This window comes from Pavona decussata, unplaced genomic scaffold (assembly GCF_977016875.1).
Source record: "Pavona decussata unplaced genomic scaffold, jaPavDecu1.1 SCAFFOLD_64, whole genome shotgun sequence".
Lineage (NCBI taxonomy): Eukaryota > Metazoa > Cnidaria > Anthozoa > Scleractinia > Agariciidae > Pavona > Pavona decussata.
Window position 1 is genome coordinate 1 of NW_028145484.1, and position 24,330 is coordinate 24,330.

Consider the following 24,330-nt stretch of genomic DNA (forward strand, 5'->3'; position numbering starts at 1 on the left):
GTTAACGATTGTTCGCAAATAATAACCCATTGTTTTGCAACTATACTTACATGTTCCCGTAACCTTGGCATGATTTATGCAACCCACCTAAGTGCCTAAAGGTCTTAGGCGACGCAGTTTAATCTTTGATTGCTACTAGTTATACAATTATCATTCAGCTTATTCGAAATCGACATTTACAGTATAATGACGTAGTAAGGAAAATTATTTGTTGTTTATTCCTGCAAAACTGAAATTATTGGTAAATTGGGAAAGTTACCCAGCAATCATTTAGCCCATGACATGTTAGCCAAGGTAGCAATAAGAAACAGAAATATATTTCAAAAAAATACTGCCAAAGAAAAATTCTACCTATAAGAATCCCCAACAGTTGTGGTGAAAGTTTTATTATAAAATGTTTTTCTCTATATCTTACAGCGAAAAAAGTGTCAAACCACTATCCTTTTCTCCGTTTGCCCTCTGAACTAACTCAACTTACCCAAATATTGAAGGGACTTTGTCCACTCGTCCAGTTCCATTATAAAGGTCGACAGTCAACTGATCTAACGTCAGCTTTTCCTGCAGAAAATGGCCGAGATAATGCTGTAATAAATATCTGCAGGCTCTCAGTTTCTTTATGAACTCCGAGCAAGGAAAGAACCAAGGCATCACTGCTATCAATTCCGTCTTGTTCTATTTGTTATAATGGGATATTTTGCCGTGTATAAATCGCCACAGAACATATTTTTCGCTTGTCCGCCATTTTGTCCCCATCACTTTGTTGTTGTTTTGGAAATGACATCAGATTCTCCATTCAGCCCTTTTCGATAGATAAACTGCTGATTTTACAATTTTTGGCGAATGATGGAAAACGTTTCCATAAATTTCTCCATTTTGCTGGAACATGACACAAAAATACTATTTTTACCTCATCACATTTTGTCAGGATCAATCAGTTACGGGTCATACTTACGGAGCGCTGACAAAGGGTTTAATTTTAGTAGCGATCGACTGTTCTAGAAAGAAATCGTTCACTATAAAAGTAGTTTCTCGCTGAGCGTTGTTCAAACAGTTTACAAACTTCTCAGAAGAATCAAGATTTGCAAGAAGAGGAAACTAAAACAAAACTCAAGAAGACTCAAGAAGACATGGCGCTTGGTGTCAGACTCCCATCGATTCAGCCATACAGGTGAGTTTTTAAAGAGTTATTTTTCTCATTTCTATTTACTAATATTAATTCAAATATAAGAAATATAAGTTCCTGTTAAGGTTAAATCGCGCATCAGAAGACAATGTTGATAACTTTGCCTTTATTAGGTTTCATGCAATAAAAAACGCATATATTGTGGAAATCTTGTTACACATTTTATGTTTTTAGTGTTTTCATCTTGATTCATCTCAGCTTATTATTACTGAGAAAGTGTTCGTTAGCACATCGCTTTATAAAGTTCCATTTCAGTTGATTTTTATAAAAGATTGTACGGTGTCTCGTTTCAGTTATTCACTTTAGAATCTAGGCCTAACGTTACTTGAAGACATGAAGCTATTTTTTCATACGCTTTCAGAAACAATATTTGCAGCTAGCCAAGTTTCAAACTAGATCTAATTTCCTTCCCTTTCATTTTGCTTTCAGCTACCGCAGTTTCTACGATCAAGTTGCCCCGGTCTGTGGTTTTTTCAACGATCTGTGGGGAGAGATCGCTTTAGCGCATGAGCAAGAAGCAGGCAGACAACATGGTCCAATCAAGATTGCTGCCTTGCGATTGAATTAGTACAGGCCTGAAGAAATCTCTGTTGATGTTGATAGCGAAAACATAACCTTACATGGCCAGCATCGAACAGAGGACGAAAATGGCTTTGAAAGCAGCGAGTTCAAGAAAGTCATCAAACTTCCCCAGGGAGTCGATCCCACTTCTGTGACGCCACGTTTTAGCCGAGATGGTAGTGCGCTGTTACTCCAAGGGATCAGGCGAGTTGAACGGAAAGCAACATGTGAGCGACATCATACAAAATATGCAACTCAGCTGGATCTCAGAGGATTCAAACTTGAAGAGATCAAGATCCAACGTCGTGGACAAGAGCTGACGATCACTGGAATTCGAAGATCAGAGGCAGGCGGTTTCCTTCGTAATTACAGTCGTCGCGTTAAGATACCCGATGACGCGGATCTTAACTCAGTGACGTCACACTTGTCAAAAGAAGGCTTGTTAACAATTAAAGTGTCACGTGACCCAGCTTTTTTAGAAAGCGAAAGAAGCATTGATGTCACCACGGAGGTTGATGAGCCCCAACCTGAAGACGAGGCAGGACAGGCACGCTAGGAAAATGGGGGGGGAAGAAGACGACTACTAGAAAGAGACTGAATATTTAAGTCTACATTTTATTTCGTTATAAACAGCTAAGAGTAGAAACCAGGGCACAGTTGTTTAAAGACCGATTAACTTTGATTCGAGTTAAACATTTTTTCATAAATATTTAAAGATTTTCATAAACATTTTTGGTCCCTAATGCTGAAATTATACTTTAATAAGACTTTCAGTTTTACTGTTTCCTTAAAACAGTTACCCTTTAAAAAACATTTTTAACGAGCCAGACGAAAAGCTGGGTTAGCTTCTAATCGGGGATTAGTGTTAATCGGCTTTTGAACCACCTGGCCGAGGATCACAACATTTTATTATTTCATATATTATTAACAGATTCAAGAAGTTGTGCAGTGAATGAAAACGCAATATTTGATTTAAGTAATTAATTTTAGCAAGAAAAATGGTCCCATAACGTGAAGGAATTTGCTTTTTATAGCTGATCGTATTTTACAGGTTTATTAACGAAGTAGGAACTGAAGATTAGAGTATTCATATGTTAAATATTTAATGATATGGTTGGCTGTCTCTTTAATATAGGTTATTTTCTACGACTATTGAGTAAGGCTTAAGGCCATCAATCATAAAAAAACATACAAAATTAAACTGAATTGATTACAAAAATTAGCTTAGCTGAGCTTTGTGAATTTTTGCATTAAGGATTGTAAGGAACTTTGATAATGATGATGACATGAAATATTGTAATAAACTTTAAAAAACCAGAGCAATCCTTGTTGTACTTAATTTGTTACCTTTTGACAAAAAAGAGAACTAGGCGTGTTAATTTTGGGGGATGAGGTCACGCCTGTTATTTTGCAACAGAAAAGAATGGACAGGACAATTAGAAGGCGAGATCATCGGAACAAACTTAAAATATTTAATTTCTTTTAATCGTATGTCGAAGGGATCGATAATGTTATAAATTTCAAAAATAATCGCACATGTTTTTCAAAAGGATGACTGAACTCATCATTTAAAAAATTTCTCAAAGGGCTTATCGACTCCCAACTGAAACAACTTGTCTATTTACTCTTTGATCTAATTTCTGCAAATATGCTACGAAAGCAATCATCCGCACTATTTTCCCGTGTCAGGAAATTTACTTGGACCTAATTAGCTGAGCAACAGAGCGTTCAACTTTGAAATAAAGAAGCGAACATTTACTATTCACAATAACAACCATTTCCTCTTGTGAACTGTCAGATGAAAGGCACATGGGCAAATAAAATAAACGTAACATAATAATATTCATAACATTTAAGGAAACAAAGACAGGCCATAGGAAATTAAAAGTAACTATTGCACATGTTCAGTTAAATTACGCACATAATTTACTCAGCGATTACATCAAAAGTACACTAGTTTTTGTTCGCCTTCAAATCACTGAACAGTGGATTTTCCGCGCGCTTTCATGGCTGAGAAAATAGAACCATGGTTTTGGGTTATTGCTTGGCTTATCACAATATTTGGTGTGTCCGGAAATGCTGGCGTTATTTACCTGATAGCTACAAAACAGCATCTTCAAAGAAAGACCAACTGGTTTATTCTTTCGCTGGCCACAGCTGACCTCTTACTTAGTTTGACTTACATCCGGCTTTTTCACACGTGCTGGAAAATGGATTCTTGTACCACCAAGGACTGGTTGGTTACCAGGCAGGCGATACAGTGGTTATTTCTCTACTCGTCGGTCACTAACCTTTTTATTATGACCGTAGATCGTTATATCTCTCTCACGTCGCCACTCAAGCACAAGAGGGCCATGACACCGACCCTTATCGCCCGCTGGGTCTTTACGGCTTGGGTAATACCGATGATAACTCGTGTGTTCATATTCACGCCGATATACCTGCACAACAAAGAGACGGCTCTGAAATATCTTGTCCCGATATTTATGTTCAGCTTCGAGGTTGCTCCTAGCGTTTTGTTTCCTTTCTTTGCATTTCACATAGTTTGTATTGTAAGGAAAAACCGGTGCGCCAAACGAAGAAGAATTAAAGATTCGACTTTCGAACTCAAATCTCCATCAATAAGAGTCCATTTTCGGAACGATAGGCGGAAAAATTACAATGTTAGCGTCGTGGTGAGCGTGGTGGCATTGTTTATTATTTGTTATTCAGTCGATGTGTATACCAGCGTTTGTGACATTTTCGAGTTTTCCTCGATTTCCGGGGTAGTGTGGTCCGTCCAACATATCTTAATGGTTACAAACTCGGCGTTTAACCCGATAGCTTATGCCTTATTCAAGAGAGATATCAAGCAAGCTATTTTTGCTTCATGGCGTACACCATTTAACAACCAAGTTTCCCCTTCGACTGTGAACTGAACGTTACTATTTATAGCAAGTATTAATAACTCGACCAGAAGAAACTCAACGCCGTTTATTTCAACTAAAGTCAACCTTCTCTAGCCAGTTAAACTTTGTCTACTGTGGCCAGACCGAGTGTTAAGAAGGCCGTGAATAGCCACAAATATATTTCTACTTGTAATGGCCCACTTACAGGCGATACAGCAGCTTTTGATTGTCTTAAGCACGGTGCTTACTATAATACGGAGGTATTTTTGCGCAGTTACGATGACTATACGGGAAAATCAGATCTTAGGAAGGGTTATTTGAATCGAAAATGAAAATAGGGGAAAACCAAGCATTTTTCAGAAAAAATCAAGCGACCGGAAACTCTAAAAATTTAAGCCTTAATTTAAAATACATCACACAGTGAATGGCATTTTCCTTCCATTGATGTTCAATTATCTCTGTAAAATGTGTGGTTACCCCCACTTTTCGTTTTGGATTCCACCGTCATAAACAGAGTAAGTGGGCTTTGACCCCCATTTTCGTCGCCATCTTCAGATGTGCGGAACGTATGTGCAGTAACGGAAGAAGTCACAATACTGAAACGGCCTCAGTTAGAGACGTCGTATGAAAATCCCCTCCTCAGTGCTTTCTTGTTCACTGCATTAAAAGGAATTCCTGGTTTTCACATGACGTCATAAAAAACTGAAATTCATAACTAAACACAATTTTGGGTTTTTATCTTCATCACATATAAGAAAATCTAAATTTCCATCGGCTTGCTTGTTTTCAGCGGGATAGCATTCTTTGTTTTGAAAATAGAGCAGTTTGAATTTTAGATTTTTGCGCAGTGCGTGACAGAAGGATTGCAGCTCTAAACATGTCACGTACATGAAAACATCGATCCGTCTCGTGTATTTTAGGTCTGATAAGCTAACATGTAATAGAAGCGTTAATGTCAATGTGTGAAAGTTCAGCAGAGAGAAGAAAGGCTTTGAAATAGCCAAGGTAAACTCCAGATGTTTTTGCTGGTTTCCGGCCGCCATGTTGCTGCCCATCAGACGGGGCACCAACATGGCGTCCCATACTAAACTCTGTAATTTTCCGTGGTACATTTTCTCGAATAACTTGATTAGGAGATATCGCACAGCCCTGTGGCTTTCACACGTTGTTTATGTATCACCCTTCTACAACATATCAATTTTCTGACTTAATCTATTAAATGGTTGAGGATTTTATTTTTTCACTTGCGTGACGATGTGTGAGGTGAAAACCACCTATAGAGGATACAAACCCAATAATTTGAGAGCCACTAGTTAAAGAACTGAAAACGACTGGAGGAGGTTTTATACTCACTAATCAATCAAGCTAAAATAAGCGGGACCATTAATTATAGAGATTTAGAATCGCCTTTACGGCAAAAGGCAAACGCAAGATTCTCGTTTATGTTTTCAAAAAAGATAATTAATACATGGATGAGATTAGTGCAAAAAAATTCTAGCCTTAACTAATAAGCTACTGGATCATTTTTTTCTGAGAAAGTGAAAACAGGGAGCGGTAAATAATGTAGGGTAAACATGGTCACGTGGTCACTTCTGTCGATCCACGAAACGTGAACTCTTGAAAGGATATTCAGAGTAAAAAACTTATCAAAATAAAAACTTTTTTTTAAAAAACGCATCATCACGTATTTATGCACAGCAAAGATTGATGGAAACTTAATTTTTGAAGCTGAACATTTGAAAACAACAAATCAGTGTGGGCTCGGCCCAAATTCCTCTGAAAAAAATCGCACACGTTGAGAAAAATTTTAAAATTCAATTCCGTTGAAGTGTACTCCTTGAGAGTGGATAAAAAAAAAAACTACCACCACAGTGTGGCAAAAAAAACGGCTCGAAACGCACCAATCACTTTTTACAGCCTTCACAGCCAAAAATATCACGGCTTACTGACAAACGACCAATAACATCTCCACTTCGTTGACCAATCAGGTTACCAACCAGAGACGTATATACCATCTACTAACGTTCCACAATTCACTTGACTCTGAAGATGACTTCCGCTCAGGTTGTCGAAACGTCAGTCAAAGTCACCTCAAACAGAGGAAAAACAGAAGAAACATTGTTGAAACAATTGCTACCTGCGACTAGTAAATTCATAAAATGCCACCATAAAAGTGTTTCCCTAAGGTTGTCTAGAGCCAAAATAATAGCCACAAATTCTGCAAACATAGTTATATAATTATCATTCAGCTGATTCGGAATCGCCATTTACAGTATAATGATGTAGTCATTTACAGTATAATGACGTAGTAAGGAAAACTATTTGTTGTTTACATGTATTCGTGCAAAACTGAAATTATTGGTAAATTTGGAAAGTTACCCAGCAATCGTTTAGCTCATGACATGTTGAGTGCTGTTCAACTTGTTACGTTTACGCACGCGGCTCATACATCGTTTCTTAATCAATTTACGTACGTAAAGCCAGCTAAATTCACGTCTGTACGCACGTAAAATTTACGCGACAGTGGAAATCCACCTTTAGATAAAACTGCTGATTTTACAATTTTTGGTGAATGATGGAAAATCTTTCCAAAAATTTCTCGATTTTGCTGGAACATGACACAAAAATATTGTTTTTGCCTCATCACATTTTGTTAGGATCAATCAGTTACGGGTCATCCTTACGGAGCGCTGACAAAGGGTTTAATTTTAGTAGCGATCGACTGTTCTAGAAAGAAATCGTCCTCTATATAAGTAGTTTCTGGCTGAGCGTGGTTCAAACAGTTCACAAACTTCTCAGCAGAATCAAGATTTGCAAGAAGAGGAAACTACAACAAAACTCAACAAGACTCAAGAAGACATGGCATTTGGTGTCAGATTCCCAACCTATCAGCCATACAGGTGAGTTTCAAAGAGTTATTTTCTCATTTCTATTTACTGATATTGATTAAAATATTGGAAATATCAGTTCCTCTGTACGGTTAAAATCGCCCATCGGAAGACAATGTTAGTAACTTTGCCTTAACCTTTGTTAGGTTTCAATGAAAATCGTATATATCGTGGAAATCTTGTTACAACTTTCATGTATTTATTGTTTTCATCTCGATTTTTCTCAGCTTAATTATTTTTACTGAGAAAGTGTTCGTTAGCAAATCGCTTTATAAAGTTCCAATTCAGTTGATTTTTATAAAAGATCGCGGGGTGTCTCGTTTCAGTTATTCACTTTAGTATCTGGGCTTAAAGTTAATTGAATACGTGTAGCTATTTTTTCGTACGCTTTCAGAAAGAATATTTACAGCTAGCCAAGTTTCGAACTAGAACTAATTTCCTTCCCTTTCATTTTGCTTTCTGCTACCGCAGTTTCTACGATCAAGTTGCCCCGGTCTGTCGCTTTATCCACGATCTGTCAGGAGAGACATCGCCTTAGTGCATGAGCAAGAAGCAGGCAGACAACATGGACTAATCAAGGATTAAAATATAAAAGGACAAAATATATAATTAATTAAGAGAGACAATATTACATCATTTCTTTATGGACATAATGATGGATAAAACTACTGAGAGTACGGATGGTGTGGAGGTGCCGTGTAGTAAAACAGTGCAGACTCCTTAAATTTGATAGCGAAAACATAACCTTGCATGGCCAGCATCGATCAGAGGACAAAAATGGGTTTGAAAGCAACGAGTTCAAGACAGTCATCAAACTTCCTCAGGGAGTCGATCCGACTTCTGTGACGTCACGTGTTAGCGCAGATGGCGGTGCGCTGTTTCTAGAAGGGATCAAGCGAGGTGATCGATATCATAGAAAAAATGCAGTTCAGTTGGATCTCAGTGGATTCAAACCCGAAGACGTCAAGATCCAACGTCGTGGACAAGAGCTGATACGGTTGGCTGTCTCTTTACTATAGGTTATTTTCTATGACTATTGAGTAAAGCTTAAGGCCATCAATTATAAAAAAGTCTTAAAAGAAATGATTTAGAAATACATGAAACAAGAAATATGAGTGATAGGAACCGACGTTTCGGTGCATCTTGCGCCATTATCAAGGTAAATAATTATGCAAATTCGCTTCAACTTAGCCTTTACAAACCGCTTTTTATCATTAATTATGTACCTTGATAATGGCGCAAGATGCACCGAAACGTCGGTTCCTATCACTCATATTTCTTGTTTCATGTAATTATAAAAAAACATACAAAATTAAACTGAATTGATTACAAATTTAGCTTAGCTGAGCTTTGTGAATTTTTACAGTAAGGAATTGTAACTTTTATGAAATGATGACATGAATTATTGTAATAAACTTTAAAAATCCAGAGCAATCCTTGTTGTACTTAATTTGTTACCTTTTGACAAAAACGAAAACGTATTAATTTTGGGGGATGAGGTCACGCCTGTTATTTTGAATCACAAAAGAATAGAAAGGACAATTAGAAGGCGAGATCATCGGAACAAACCAACTTATTGTTCAAATACAGATCTTTGTTCGGACAAGGTTATCTTATTTTGATCGTAATGATAGGTTTTATTGAACTTCCACATTTAACCAGAGCGTTCTACTTTCAAATAAAGAAGCGAACATTTATTCACAATCACAACCATTTCCTCTCGTGAACTGGCTGTCAGATGAAATTACTGTAATATGGAGGTATTTTTGCGAAGTTTATGACTATACAGGAGAAGCGGATTTTAGCAAAGGGCAATTTAAATTGAAAATAAAAAAAGAAGAAAACCAAGCATTTTTCAGAGAAAATCATGCGACCGGACACTCTAAAACTTTAAGCTTTAAATACATCACACAGTGAATGGCATTTTCCTTCCATTGAAGTTCAATCATCTCTGAAAATGTATGGCTACCCCCCACTTTTCGCTTTGGATTCCACCGGCATAAACAGAGTAAGTGGGCACAGCCTCTTTGACCATCTCCAGATGCGCGGAACGTATACGCAGTAACAGAAGGAGTCACCATTCTGAAACGGCCTACGTTAGAGACGTCGTATTAAAATCCGCTCCACAGTGTTTTCTTATTAACAGCATTGAAAAGGACAGACAATACCAACCACTAATTAATTTTAGAACCACTAGTTCCAGAACCATAAAATGACTGGAGAAGGTTTTATGATACTCAGATCAAATCAATCAAGATAAGGGACCATTATAATAGAGAGATTTAGGCCCGGTTCAGACGCCGTACTTAACATGAGCCGAGTCCAATTCAACGAATTACGTTCATGTGAAATACGGCGTCTGAATCAATTCAGAAAAGCCGATCGGCGCAATCGTTTTTTCCCGCCTGGGTTAGCCTGGAATAACGACTGTGGACTGGCTGTGATTCAGACTCCGTAGCCGTAACCGCCATGGGCCAAATCAAATGCAGAAATTATTATAAATCTACAATGTTCTTTAGTCATAATATGTTCTTTAGTCATAAAATGCTTCAGTGTATTAATTTCGACTGAATTCATTTCGGCGTCTGAATCATTTCAGCCGGGATTAATAATTTGGATCGGTCTAAATTCAAATTCGATTCGGCTCATTTGAAGTACGGCGTCTGAACCGGGCCTTACAATCGCGTTTACGGCAAACGTGAGATTCGCGTTTATGTTTTCAAAGAAAAAAAATATATGAATACATAGATGAGAATAGTTCAAAATAATTCTGGCCTTTGATCCTAACGAAAAGCTTCTAATTTTTTCTTAGAAACTGAAAACTGCAGAGCGGCAAGTGTAGTGTAACAACACCACGTGGTCCATGATTTCCACCGTTTGCCGTTAACATACAGTCGACTCCCGACAACTCGAACCTTCAAGGGAAGTTAAAAAAGGTTCTAGTTATCGGGAGTTCGAGTTATCGAGGGTAAAATCATACAGAAAATGACCAGAAGGGAAAGGAAAATTGGTTCGAGTTAGCGCGAGGTTCGAGTTAGCGAGGGTTCGAGTTATGGGGAGTCGACTATAATACCAAAACTCTCTAATATCTTTAAAACCCGTACAAGCTTAAACGTTCTATGCGGCATTAACTTTTTATTCCGTTTCATTCGATCCACGAAACGTGAATTCTTGAAAACATATTCAGAGTGAAAAACTTATCAAAATAAAAACTTTTGAAACACGCATCGTCACGTATATACGAACGGCAATGATTGAAGGAAACTTAATTTTTAAAACTGAACATTTGAAGACAAATCCGTGTGGAGTCGGCCCAAAGACCCCTGAACAAAAATCGCACACATTGAAAAAATTTTACAAATCAATTCCACTGAAGTGTACTCTTTGAGAGCAGATAAAAAAGAAAACTGCCACCACAGTGTTGCAACTAAGACGGATCGAAGCGCACCAATCACTTTTTACAGTGTTCACAACCAATAACATCACGGCTTACTGACAAACGACCAATAACATCTCGACTTCGTTGACCAATCAGGTTAACAACCAGAGACGTGTATACCACCTACTGACGTTCCACAATTCACTTGACTCGACTCTGGTTGGTTGTCGAAACGTCAGTCAAAGTCACCTCAAACAGTCCTTCCCAGGACTTCACTTACCCGGATGATCATAATTTACTTATCTGAAAAATTAAGGGACACTTTTGAAAAAATTGCTGCCTGCGCCTAGTAAATTCATAAAATGCCACCATAAAAGTATTTCCCCACGGTTGGCTAGAGCCAAGGTTGCCGGTCTAGGGCCAAAATAATAGACACAAATTCTGCAGACATACTAATTATTATTTCCATAATTATCATTCAGCTGATTTGGAATCGCCATTTACAGTATAATGACGTACTAAGGAACACGATTTGTTGTTTATTCGTGCAAAACTGAAATTATTGGTAAATTGGGAAAGTTATCCAACATTTGTTTAGCCCATGACACGTTAGACGAAAGAGAAATAAATTTGAACAAAATAATGCCCTCTGAAGTAACTCAATTTACCCAAACATCGATTAGGACTTTGTCCACTCGTCCAGTTCCATTGTAAAGGTCGACAGTCAACTGATCTAACGTCACTAAGCTTTTCCTCTGCAGAAAATAGCAAAGATAATGCTGTAATAAATACCTGCAGGCCTTTTTCTTTATGGAGTCCGACAAAGGGAAGAACCAATGCATTCCTGCTATCAATTCCTTCTTGTTCTACGTGTTATAATGGGATATTTTGGCGTGGACCTCGCCACAGAACATATTCTTCGCATGTCTGCCATTTTGTCCCCATGACTTTGTTGTTGTTTTGGAAATGACGTCAGATTCTCCCTTCAGCCCTTTCACGTTAGATAAAACTGCTGATTTTACAATTTTTAGCGCAAATTTCTCGATTTTGCTGGAACATGACACAAAAATACTATTTTTGCCTCATCACATTTTGTCAGGATGAATCAGTTACCGGTCATCCTTACGGAGCGCTGACAAAGGGTTTTGTCAGGATGAATCAGTTACCAGTCATCCTTACGGAGCGCTGACAAAGGGTTTAATTTTAGTAGCGATCGACTGTTCTAGAAAGAAATCGTCCACTATAAAAGTAGTTTCTTGCCGAGCGTTGTTCAAACAGTTCACAAACTTCTCAGAAGAATCAAGATTTGCAAGAAGAGGAAACTACAACAAAACTCAAGAAGACTCAAGAAGACATGGCATTTGGTGTCAGATTCCCACCCTATCAGCCATACAGGTGAGTTTTGAAAGACTTATTTTCTCATTTCTTTCTACTAATATTGATTAAAACAACTTAAGCTTAGGAAATATCAGTTCCTCAGTACGGTTAAAATCGCCCCTCGGACGACAATGTTAGTAACTTTGCCTTGACCTTTATTAGGTTTCAAATAGTACAATCTTGTTATAACTTTTCATTTCTTTTAGTGTATTCATCTCAATTTGTCTCAGCTTATTTTCACTAAGAAAGTGTTCGTCAGCAAATCGTTTTAAACAGTTCCATATCAGTTGATTTTTATAAAAGATCGTACGGTGTTTTGTTTTAGTTATTCACTTTAGAACTAAGCTAAAGGTGTCTTGTATACATGTAGCTCTTTTTTAGTACGCTTTCAGAGAGAATATTTGCAGCTAGCCAAGTTTCCAAATAAAACTAATTTCCTTCCCTTTCATTTTCCTTTCAGCTACCGCAGTCACTACGATCAAGTTGCCCCGGTGGTCTGTGGCTTTATCAACGATCTCTGGAGAGAGATCGCTTTAGCGCATGAGCAAGAAGCAGGCAGACAACATGGTCCAATCAAGATTGCTTCCTTGCTACTGAAACAGTACAGGCCTGGAGAAATCTCTGTTGATGTTGATAGCGAAAACATAACCTTACATGGCCAGCATCGAATAGAGGAAGAAAATGGCTTTGAAAGCAGCGAATTCCAGAAAGTCATCAAACTTCCCCAGGGAGTCGATCCGGCTTCTGTGACGTCACGTGTTAGCCTAGATGGCAGTGCGCTGTTACTCGAAGGGATCAAGCGAGTTGAAAAGAAAGCGAAGGGTGATCGATATCATAGAAAATATGCAGTTCAGTTGGATCTCAGAGGATTCAAACCCGAAGAGATCAAGATTCAACGTCGTGGACAAGAGCTGACGATCACTGGAAACCAAAGATCGGAGGAAGGCGCTTCCCTGCGTAACTACAGTCGTCGCGTCAAGATACCTGATGATGCAGATGTCAACTCAGTGACAACACGCTTTTCAAAAGAAGGCCTGTTGACGATAGAAGCGTCACGTGACCCAGCCTTTTTACAAAGCCAAAGAAGCATTGATATCGCCACGGAGGTTGATGAGCCCCAACCTGAAGACGAGGCAGGAGAGGCACGCTCGAAAAATGACGGGGAAGAAGACGACTACTAAAAAGACACTGAATATTTAAGTCTACATTTTATTTCGTTATAAACAGCTAGGAGTAGAAACCAGGGCACAGTTGTTTAAAGACCGATTAACTTTGATTCGAGTTTAACATTTTTTCATAAATGTTTAAAGATTTTCATAAACATTTTTGGTCCCTAATGCAATTCATACTTTAATAAGACTTTCAGTTTTACTGTTTGCTTAAAACAGTTACCCAGTTGCTTAAAACATTTTTAACGAGCCAGACGAAAACCTGGGTTAGCTTCTAATTGGGGATTAGTGTTAATCGGCTTTTGAACAACCTTGGCCCAGGATCACAATATCATGTTTATGATTTCATATATTATTAACAGATTCAAGAAATTGTGCAGTGAATGCAAACGCAATATTTGATTTAAGTAATTAATTTTAGCAAGAAAAATGGTCCCATAACGTGAAGAAGTTTGCTTTTTATAGCTGATCGTATTTTACAGTATTTTATGTAGGAACTACAGATTAGTGCATGCATGTGTTAAATAGTTAATGATACGGTTGCCTGTCTCTTTAATATAGGTTATTTTGTACGACTATTTAGTAAGGCTTAAGGCCATCAATCATAAAAACATACAAAATTAAACTGAATTCATTACAAAAATTAGCTTAGCTGAGCTCTGTGAATTTTTACAGTAAGGAATTGTAACTTTGATGAGATGATGACATGAATTATTGTAATAAACTTTAAAAATCCAGAGCAATCCTTGTTGCCTTTTGACAAAAAAGAAAACGTATTAATTTTGGGGGGATGAGGTCACGCCTGTTATTTTGCAACACAAAAGAATAAACAGGACAATTAAAAGGCGAGATCATCGGAACAAACCAACTTATTGTTCAAATACAGATCTTTGTTTGGACAAGGTTATCTTATTTTGATCGAAATGATAGGTTTTATTGAACTTCCACATTTAACGTCTTTTAATTATATGACGAAGGGATAATGTTGTAAATTTCGAAAAAAACCGCACATGTTTTCCAAAAGGATGACTAAAGTCATCATTTAACGAATTTCTCAAGGGGGTTATCGACTCACGTCTGAAACAACTTGTCTATTTACTCTTTGATCTAACTTCTGCAAATATGCTACGAAAGCAATCACCCGCACTATTTTCCCGTGCGGAAATTTACTTGGAGCTAATTAGCCGAGAAACAGAGCGTTCAACTTTGAAATAAAGAAGCGAACATTTACTATTCACAATCACAACCATTTCCTCTTGTGAACTGTCAGATAAAAGGTCTAAAGACAAATAAAACAAACGTAACATAATAATATTCATAACATTTAAGGAAACAAAGACAGCCCATAGGAAATTAAAAGTAACTATTGCACATATTCAGTTAAAGTACGCTCATAATTTACTCAGCGATTACATCAAAAGTACACGGTAGTTAGTGTTCGCCTTCAAATCACTGACCATTGGATTTTGCAATTTTAATGGCTAAGAAAATAGAGCCATGGTTTTGGGTTATTGCTTAACTTATAACAATTCTTGGTGTGTCCGGAAATGCTGGCGTTATTTACCTGATAGCTACAAAACAGCATCTTCAAAGAAAGACCAACTGGTTTATTCTTTCGCTGGCCAAAGCTGACCTCTTACTTAGTTTGACTTACATCCGGCTTTTTCACACGTGCTGGAAAATGGATTCTTGTACCACCATGGACTGGTTGGTTACCAGGCAGGCGATACAGTGGTTATTTCTCTACTCGTCGGTCACTAACCTTTTTATTATGACCGTAGATCGTTATATCTCTCTCACGTCGCCACTCAAGCACAAGAGGGCCATGACACCGACCCGTATCGCCCGCTGGGTTTTTACGGCTTGGGTAATACCGATGATAACTCGCGTGTTTATATTTACGCCGATATACCTGCACAACAAAGAGACGGCTCTGAAATATCTTGTCCCGATACTTATGTTCTCCTTCGAGGTTGCTCCTTGCGTTTTACTTCCTTTCTTTGCATTTCACATAGTTTATATTGTAAGGAAAAACCGGTGCGCCAAACGAAGAAGAATTGAAGATTCGACTATCGAACTCAAATCCCCATCAATAAGAGTCCATTTTCGGAACGATAGACGGAAAAATTACAATATTAGCGTCGTGGTGAGCGTGGTGGCATTGTTTATTATTTGTTATTCAGTCGATGTGTATACCAGCGTTTCTGACATTTTCGGGTTTTCCTCGATTTCCGGGGTCGTGTGGTCTGTCCGACATATCTTACTGGTAACAAACTCGGCGCTTAACCCGATAGCTTATGCCTTTTTCAAGAGAGATATCAAGCAAGCTATTTTATCTTCATGGCGTACACCATTGAACAACCAAGTTTACCCTTCGACTGTGAACTGAAACTCACTTTCTTAAATGTGACAAGTATATATGAATAACTGGACCACAAAAAACTCAACGCCGTTTATTTCAACGATATTCAGCCCTCTCTAGCCAGTTAAAGGTTGTCTACTCTGAGCACACCGAGTGTCAAGAAGGCCATGAATAGCCACAAATGTATTTCTACTTGTAATGGCTCACTTACAGACGATACAATAGCTTTTGATTGTCTTAAGCACGGTGCTTACTATAATACGGGGGTATTTTTGCGCAGTTTATGACTATACGGGAAAAGCAGATCTTAGCAAGGGCTATTGAATCGAAAATTAAAATAGGGGGGAGGCCAAGCATTTTTCAGAGAAAATCAAGCGACCGGACACTCAAAAAATTGAGAAATAAGCTTTATTTTAAAAACATAACAGTGAATAGCATTTTCCTTACATTGAAGTTCAATTATCTCTGAAAAATGTGTGGTTACCCTCAGTTGTAGTTTAGGATTCCACCGTCATAAATATAGTAAGTGGGCACCACCTCTTGGACCATCTTCAAATGTTCGGAACGCATGCGCAGTAACGGAAGGAGTCACCATTCTGAAACGGCCTCAGAGACCCCTGAAAAAGAATCGCACACATTGAGTAAAATTTTAATAATCAATTCCGCTGAAGTGTACACCTTCAGAGCGGATAAAAAAGACTGCCACCACAGTGTGGCAAAGAGACGGATCGATCAGCAGCCAATAACATCACGGCTTACTGACAAATGACCGATAACATCTCGACTTTGTTCACCAATCAGGTTAACAACCAGAGATGTATATACCACCTACTGACGTTCCACAATTCACTTGACTCTGAAAATGACCTCCGCTCAAGAGAAAACGGTACAACGGGAGTGCAGCGTTGTCCTGTTCAATGAATATATTTCCCACGGAAAATTATTTTACCATGGCGAAAAAACGTGTAATTACTTTAAAGCAATCTTTCACAAAAAAGATTTCTGGCAGAAATGGAAAAGATTCTGCAGACATATTTCCTTCCAGTGAATATTGATGAACATGGCAGTTGAGATTTGATCCGGCACTGAAACCAAAACTTTCCCGATATATGCAAATTTCGCTTGAACAAACTACGTCTGATGCTTGTCTGTCCTCCAACCTGTTGTTGCCTAGCAACCTTCCCTTTGTCTGACGTCATTCAAACTTTGTATTTCACTTTTACCTGGTAACATTGCAGACACTTTCAAAGAAATATATATATAAATATATTTTTCACTCGAATTCGCGCGGCTTAAAGCTTCGGTCGGGCCTTCGGATTTTATTAACCTCGTTTCGCGAGGAATCACCAAGGTCTGATTTGGTAAGGGTTGCATTAAACATACCCCCGCCGTACCCTTGGTGGGATGCCCTGTTAACATTTGGGACTGGTTGCATAAAGCGTTTTAAAAATAACATAAATGTTAACGATTGTTCGCAAACAATAACCTATTGTTTTGCAACTATACTTACATTTTCCCGTAACCTTGGCATGATTTATGAAACCCACCTAAGTGCCTAAAGGACTTAGGCGACGCACTTTAATCTTTGATTACTACTAGTTATATAATTATCATTCAGCTTAATCGAAATCGCCATTTACAGTATAATGACGTAGTAAGGAAAACTATTTGTTGTTTATTCGTGCAAAACTGAAATTATTGGTAAATTGGGAAAGTTATCCAGCAATCGTTTAGCTCATGACATGTTAGCCAAGGTAGCAGTTAGAAACAGAAACACATTTGAACAAAATACTGCCAAAGAAAAAATCTAACTATAAGAATCCTCAAAGGTTGTGCTGAAAGTTTTATTATAAAATGTTTTTCTCTATATCTTACAGCGAAAAAAGTGTCAAACCACTATCCTTTTCTCCGTTTGCCCTCTGAACTAACTCAGCTTACCCAAACATTGATAGGGACTGACTTTGTGCACTCGTCCAGTTCCATTACAAACGTCGACAGTCAACTGATCTAACGTCAGCTTTTCCTGCAGAAAATGGCCGAGATAATGCTGTAATAAATATCTGCAGGCCCTTTTCTTTATGAAGTCCGACCAAGGAAAGAACCAAGGCAACACTGCTATCAATTCCGTCTTGTTCTATTTGTTATAATGGGATATTTTGCCGTGTAAATCGCCACAGAAGATATTTTTCGCTTGTCCGCCATTTTGTCCCCATCACTTTGTTGTTGTTTTGGAAATGACATCAGATTCTCCATTCAGCCCTTTTCGATAGATAAACTGCTGATTTTACAATTTTTGGCGAATGATGGAAAACGTTTCCATAAATTTTTTCCATTTTGCTGGAACATGACACAAAAATACTATTTTTACCTCATCACATTTTGTCAGGATGAATCAGTTACGGGTCATCCTTACGGAGCGCTGACAAAGGGTTTAATTTTAGTAGCGATCAACTGTTCTAGAAAGAAATCGTCCACTATAAAAGTAGTTTCTCGCTGAGCGTTGTTCAAACAGTTCACAAACTTCTCAGAGGTATCAAGATTTGCAAGAAGAGGAAACTACAACAAAACTCAAGAAGACTCAAGAAGACATGGCGCTTGGTGTCAGACTCCCACCGATTCAGCCATACAGGTGAGTTTTTAAAGAGTTATTTTTCTCATTTCTATTTACTAATATTAATTCAAATATAGGAAATATAAGTTCCTGTTAAGGTTAAATCGCGCATCAGAAGACAATGTTGATAACTTTGCCTTTATTAGGTTTCATGCAATCAAAAACGCATATATTGTGAAAATCTTGTTACACATTTCATGTTTTTAGTGTTTTCATCTTGATTTATCTCAGCTTATTATTACTGAGAAAGTGTTCGTTAGCACATCGCTTTATAAAGTTCCATTTCAGTTGATTTTTATAAAAGATTGTACGGTGTCTCGTTTCAGTTATTCACTTTAGAATCTAGGCCTAACGTTACTTGAAGACATGAAGCTATTTTTTCATACGCTTTCAGAAACAATATTTGCAGCTAGCCAAGTTTCAAACTAGATCTAATTTCCTTCCCTTTCTTTTTGCTTTCAGCTACCGCAGTTTCTACGATCAAGTTGCCCCGGTCTGTGGTTTTTTCAACGATCTGTGGAGAGAGATCGCTTTAGCGCATGAGCAAGAAGCAGGCAGACAACATGGTCCAATCAAAATTGCTGCCTTGCGATTGAATCAGTACAGGCCTGAAGAAATCTCTGTTGCTGTTGATAGCGAAAACATAACCTTACATGGCCAGCATCGAACAGAGGACGAAAATGGCTTTGAAAGCAGCGAGTTCAAGAAAGTCATCAAACTTCCCCACGGAGTCGATCCCACTTCTGTGACGCCACGTTTTAGCCGGGATGGCAGTGCGCTGTTACTCCAAGGGATCAGGCGAGTTGAACGGAAAGCGACATGTGATCGACATCATACATGTACACAATATGCAACTCAGCTGGATCTCAGAGGATTCAAACCCGAAGAGATCAAGATCCAACGTCGTGGACAAGAGCTGACGATCACTGGAAACCGAAGATCAGAGGAAGGCGGTTTCCTTCGTAATTACAGTCGTCGCGTCAAGATACCCGATGACGCGGATCTTAACTCAGTAACGTCACACTTGTCAAAAGAAGGCTTGTTAACAATAAAAGTGTCACGTGACCCAGCTTTTTTACAAAGCGAAAGAAGCATTGATGTCACCACGGAGGTTGATGAGCCCCAACCTGAAGACGAGGCAGGACAGGCACGCTAGGAAAATGGCGGGGAAGAAGCCGACTACTAGAAAGAGACTGAATATTCAAGTCTACATTTTATTTCGTTATAAACAGCTAGGAGTAGAAACCAGGGCACAGTTGTTCAAAGACCGATTAACTTTGATTCGAGTTTAATATATTTTCATAAATATTTAAAGATTTTCAGCAGTTTTGGTCCATATTGTAAGTTATACTTTAATAAGACTTTCAATTTTAATATTTCCTTAAAACAGTTACCCTTTAAAAAACATTTTTAATGAGCCCGACGAAAAGCTGGGTTAGCTTCTAATCGGGGATTAGTGTTAATCGGCTTTTGAACCACCTGGCCGAGGATCACAATATTTTATGATTTCATATATTATTAACAGATTCAAGAAATTGTGCAGTAAATGCAAACGCAATATTTCATTTAAGTAATTAATATTTAGCAAGAAAAATGGTCCCATAACGTGAATGAGTTTGCTTTTTATAGCTGATCGTATTTTACATGTTTATTAACGAAATAAGTAGGACTGATTGAAGATTAGTGCATGCATGTGTTAAATATTTAATGATACGGTTGGCTGTCTCTTAAATATAGGTTATTTTCTACGACTATTGAGTAAGGCTTAAGGCCATCAATCATAAAAACCATACAAAATTAAACTGAATTGATTAAAAATTTAGCTTAGCTGAGCTTTGTGAATTTTTACAGTAAGGAATTGTAAGGAACTTTGATGATGATGATGATGATAATGATGATGATGACATGAATTATTGTAATAAACTTTAAAAATCCACATCAATCCTTGTTGTACTTAATTTGTTACCTTTTGACAAAAAAGAAAACTAGGCGTGTTAATTTTGGGGGATAAGGTCACGCCTGTTATTTTGCAACAGAAAAGAATAAACAGGACAATTACAAGGCGAGATCATCGGAACAAACCAACTTATTGTTCAAAAACAGATCTTTCTCTGTTCAAGGATATCTTATTTTGATCGAAATGATAGTTTCATTGAACTCCCATATTTAATTTCTTTTAATCGTATGTCGAAGGGATCGATAATGTTATAAATTTCAAAAATAATCGCACATGTTTTTCAAAAGGATGACTGAACTCATCATTTAAAAAATTTCTCAAAGGGCTTATCGACTCACAACTGAAACAACTTGTCTATTTACTCTTTGATCTAACTTCTGCAAATAATGCTACAAAAGCAATCACCCGCGCTATTTTCCCGTGTCAGGAAATTTACTTGGACCTATATAATTAGCTGAGCAACAGGGCGTTCAACTTTAAAATAAAGACGCGAACATTTATTCACAATCACAACCATTTCCTCCTGTGTACTGTAAGATGAAAGGCAAAGAGGCAAATAAAACAAAGGTAATATAACAATATTTATAACATTTAAGGAAACAAAGGCAGTCCATAGGAAATTAAAAGTAACTATTGCACATGTTCAGTTAAATTACGCACATAATTTACTCGGCGAGTACATCAAAAGTAAAGTAGTTTGTGTTCGCCTTCAAATCACTGAACATTGGATTTTGCGCGCGCTTTCATGGCTGAGAAAATAGAACCATGGTTTTGGGTTATTGCTTGGCTTATAACAATTCTTGGTGTGTCCGGAAATGCTGGCGTTATTTACCTGATAGCTACAAAACAGCATCTTCAAAGAAAGACCAACTGGTTTATTATTTCGCTGGCCAAAGCGGACCTCTTAGTTAGTTTGACTTACATCCCGCTTTTTCACACGTGCTGGAAAATGGATTCTTGTACCACCAAGGACTGGTTGGTTACAAGGCAGGCGATACAGTGGTTATTTCTCTACTCGTCGGTCACTAACCTTTTTATTATGACTGTAGATCGATATGTCTCTCTCACGTCGCCACTCAAGCACAAGAGGGCCATGACACCGATCTGTATCGCGCGCTGGATTTTTACAGCTTGGGTAATACTGATGATAACTCGCGTGTTCCTATTCACGCCGATATACCTGCACAACAAAGAGACGGCTCTGAAATATCTCGTCCCGATATTTATGTTCTCCTTCGAGGTTGCTCCCCGCGTTTTGTTTCCTTTCTTTGCATTTCACATTGTTTATATTGTAAGGAAAGACCGATGCGCCAAACGAAGAAGAATTGAAGATTCGACTATCGCACTCAACTCTCCAACATAGGAGTCCATTTTCGAGACGACAGACGAAAAAATTACAATGTTAGCGTCGTGGTAAGCGTGGTGGGATTGTTTATTATTTGTTATTCAGTCGATGTGTATACCAGCGTTTGTGACATTTTCGGGTTTTCCTCGATTTCCTCGGTCGTGTGGTCGGTCCGACATATCTTACTGGTCACAAACTCGGCGCTTAACCCGATAGCCTATGCCTTATTCAAGAGAGATATCAAGCAAGCTATTTTGGCTTCATGGCGTACACCATTGAACAAAAGTCTCCCTTTTGACTGTGAAGTGAACGTTACTTTTTGATGGCAAGTATCAATAACTCGACCAGAAGAAACTCAACGCTGTTTATTTCAACGAAATTCAGCCCTCTCTAGCCAGTTAAAAAGTGTCAAGAAGGCCGTTAATAGCCACAAATGTATTTCTACTTGTAATGGCTCACCTTCAGACGATACAGCAGCTTTTGATTGTCTTAAGCACGGTGCTTACTATAATACGGGGGTATTTTTCCGCAGTTTATGACTATGCGGGAAAATCAGATCTTAGCAAGGGCTATTTGAATCGAAAATTAAAATAGGGGGAGGCCAAGCATTTTTCAGAGAAAATCAAGCGACCGGACACTCAAAAAATTGATAATTAAGCTTTATTTTAAAAACAGAACAGTGAATAGCATTTTCCTCACATTGAAGTTCAATTATCTCTGAAACATGTGTGGTTACACCCAGTTGTAGTTTAGGATTCCACCGTCATAAATATAGTAAGTGGGCACCACCTCTTGGACCATCTTCAAATGTTCGGAACGCATGCGCAGTAACAGAAGGAGTCACCATTCTGAAACGGCCTCAGAGACCCCTGAAAAAAAATCGCACACATTAAGGAAAATTTTAAAAAACAATTCCGCTGAAGTGTACTCCTTGAGAGCAGATTAAAAAAACCTGCCAGGAAAGTGTGGCAAAAAGATGGATCGAAACGCATCAATCACTTTTTACAGTCTTCACAGCCAATAACATAACGGCTTACTGACAAATGACCGATAACATCTCGAATTCGTTGACCAATCAGCTGGTTAACAACCAGAGGCGTATGTACCACCTACTGACGTTCCACAATTCACTTGACTCTGAAGATGACTTCCGCTCACGAGAAAATGTACAACGGGAGTGCAGCGCTGTCCTGTTCCATGAATTGATTTTATACGGAAAAATCTATGTTATCATGGCGAAAAAATGTGTAATTACTTCAATGCAATATTTCACAAAAAAGATTTCTGGCAGAAAGGGAAAACATTTGGCAGACATATTTTCATCCAGTGAATATTGATGAACATGGCAGTTGAGATTTGATCCGGCACTGAAACCAAAACTTTCCCAATGTACCGTAATTTCTCAATTAAACGCCCCCGGGGTTTATTTAAAATTCGGCAGTTTTGACCCGGCGTTTTTTCGAGGTCGGCGTTTAATCGGGGTCCCGCGTTGATTAATGAAATGCGATTTTCAGCCTTTTTTCCCCGTTAACTTATTATTACCGATCCTCGGAAACCTAGGGGCAGTTTGTCAGTGCTGGACAATTTTCCCCTGGATTACCCGAAGTTACAGTATTATGGTACCGTACATACGGCACGTGTACCATGTTGCAATCAAGATTTGTATCACTAACAAACAGCACATAAACAATATATGAATGATGTAGGAGCAAGTAAATGATATGAGTACAAAGTTTTCAGTTTATAAACGGTAATGTCGCCAACGTCCCCCACGTTAGTGTCAGCCAGTGTGTGCAAACTGATTATTTAAGTTTTAATTACATGCTAATACACGCCGGGACCCCGAACAAACACCGGGGCCCAGATTAAACGCACCCGGCGTTTATTTAAAAATGGGCAGTTTTGACCCGGCGTTTAATCGGGGTCCGGCGTTTAATCAAGAAAATACGGTATGCAAATTTTGCTTCAACAAACTACGTCTGACGTCGGTCTGTCTTCCAACCTGTTGTTGCCTAGCAACCTTCCCTTTGTCTGACGTCATTCAAACTTTGTATTTCACTGTTACCAGGCAACATTGCAGGCACCTTCAAAGAAATGTATTATATAAATATATTTTTCGCTCGAATTCGTGCGGCTTAAAGCTTCGGTCCGGCCTTCGGATCGGCCCGACAAATTTATTAACCTCGTTTCGCGAGGAATCACCAAGGTCTGATTTGGTCTCATTAAACATACCCCCGCGGTACCCTTGATAGGATGCCCTGTAAACATCTGGGACTGGTTCATAAAGCGTTTTAAAAAAAACACAAATGTTAACGATTGTTCGCAAACAATAACCTATTGTTTTGAACTATACTTACATGTTCCCGTAACCTTGGCATTATTTATGAAACCCACCTAACTGCCTAAAGGACTTAGGCGACGCACTTTAATCTTTGATAACAACTAGTTATACAATTATCATTCAGCTGATTCGGAATCGCCATTTACAGTATAATGACGTAGTAAGGAAAACTATTTGTTGTTTATTCGTGCAAAACTGAAATTATTGGTAAATTGGGAAAGTTACCCAGCAATCGTTTAGCCCGTGACATGTTAGCCAAGGTAGCAATG

At 38.3% G+C, this 24,330-nt stretch overlaps 4 protein-coding genes across 6 annotated transcripts; all 4 read left to right on the plus strand.

Moving 5' to 3' along the window:
• The first annotated feature begins 1,047 nt into the window (after positions 1-1,047).
• LOC146478229 (uncharacterized) lies at positions 1,048-3,063 on the plus strand. Its single transcript, XM_085111707.1, has 2 exons — positions 1,048-1,168; positions 1,613-3,063. Exons 1-2 carry the CDS (start codon positions 1,128-1,130, stop codon positions 1,749-1,751), a joined length of 180 nt encoding a protein of 59 aa, XP_084967833.1. The 5' UTR covers positions 1,048-1,127; the 3' UTR covers positions 1,752-3,063.
• Positions 3,064-7,100: 4,037 nt separating this feature from the next.
• On the plus strand, positions 7,101-14,184 carry LOC146478230 (uncharacterized). 3 transcript variants are annotated; one of them, XM_085111767.1, is made up of 2 exons: positions 7,101-7,532; positions 12,746-14,184. In XM_085111767.1, the coding sequence occupies exons 1-2, from the start codon at positions 7,492-7,494 to the stop codon at positions 13,455-13,457; spliced, it is 753 nt and encodes a 250-aa protein (XP_084967893.1). In that variant the 5' UTR covers positions 7,101-7,491; the 3' UTR covers positions 13,458-14,184. The 3 variants fall into 3 exon arrangements, with proteins under 3 accessions (XP_084967893.1, XP_084967891.1, XP_084967892.1); XM_085111765.1 differs by lacking the exon at positions 7,101-7,532 and adding an exon at positions 11,928-12,294 and having other exon boundaries at positions 12,737-14,184; XM_085111766.1 differs by lacking the exon at positions 7,101-7,532 and adding an exon at positions 11,928-12,294.
• Positions 14,185-14,973: 789 nt separating this feature from the next.
• On the plus strand, positions 14,974-17,728 carry LOC146478231 (trace amine-associated receptor 8b-like; the record flags this gene model as incomplete). The annotated part of the gene is made up of 1 exon (XM_085111684.1): positions 14,974-17,728. A coding segment is annotated over one exon (861 nt), but the record flags the coding sequence as incomplete, so codon positions are not given.
• A 547-nt stretch (positions 17,729-18,275) lies between these two features.
• On the plus strand, positions 18,276-20,360 carry LOC146478232 (uncharacterized). The gene is made up of 2 exons (XM_085111768.1): positions 18,276-18,436; positions 18,881-20,360. The coding sequence occupies exons 1-2, from the start codon at positions 18,396-18,398 to the stop codon at positions 19,572-19,574; spliced, it is 735 nt and encodes a 244-aa protein (XP_084967894.1). The 5' UTR covers positions 18,276-18,395; the 3' UTR covers positions 19,575-20,360.
• The last annotated feature ends 3,970 nt before the right edge of the window (positions 20,361-24,330 follow it).

Coding starts and splice junctions, on each gene's coding strand:
- LOC146478229 (XM_085111707.1), top strand. CDS start 1,128: ATGGCGCTTGGTGTCAGACTCCCATCGATTCAGCCATACAG. Junction 1,169..1,612: donor CCATCGATTCAGCCATACAG/GTGAGTTTTTAA, acceptor TTTTGCTTTCAG/CTACCGCAGTTTCTACGATC.
- LOC146478230 (XM_085111765.1), top strand. CDS start 12,254: ATGGCATTTGGTGTCAGATTCCCACCCTATCAGCCATACAG. Junction 12,295..12,736: donor CCACCCTATCAGCCATACAG/GTGAGTTTTGAA, acceptor TTTTCCTTTCAG/CTACCGCAGTCACTACGATC.
- LOC146478232 (XM_085111768.1), top strand. CDS start 18,396: ATGGCGCTTGGTGTCAGACTCCCACCGATTCAGCCATACAG. Junction 18,437..18,880: donor CCACCGATTCAGCCATACAG/GTGAGTTTTTAA, acceptor TTTTGCTTTCAG/CTACCGCAGTTTCTACGATC.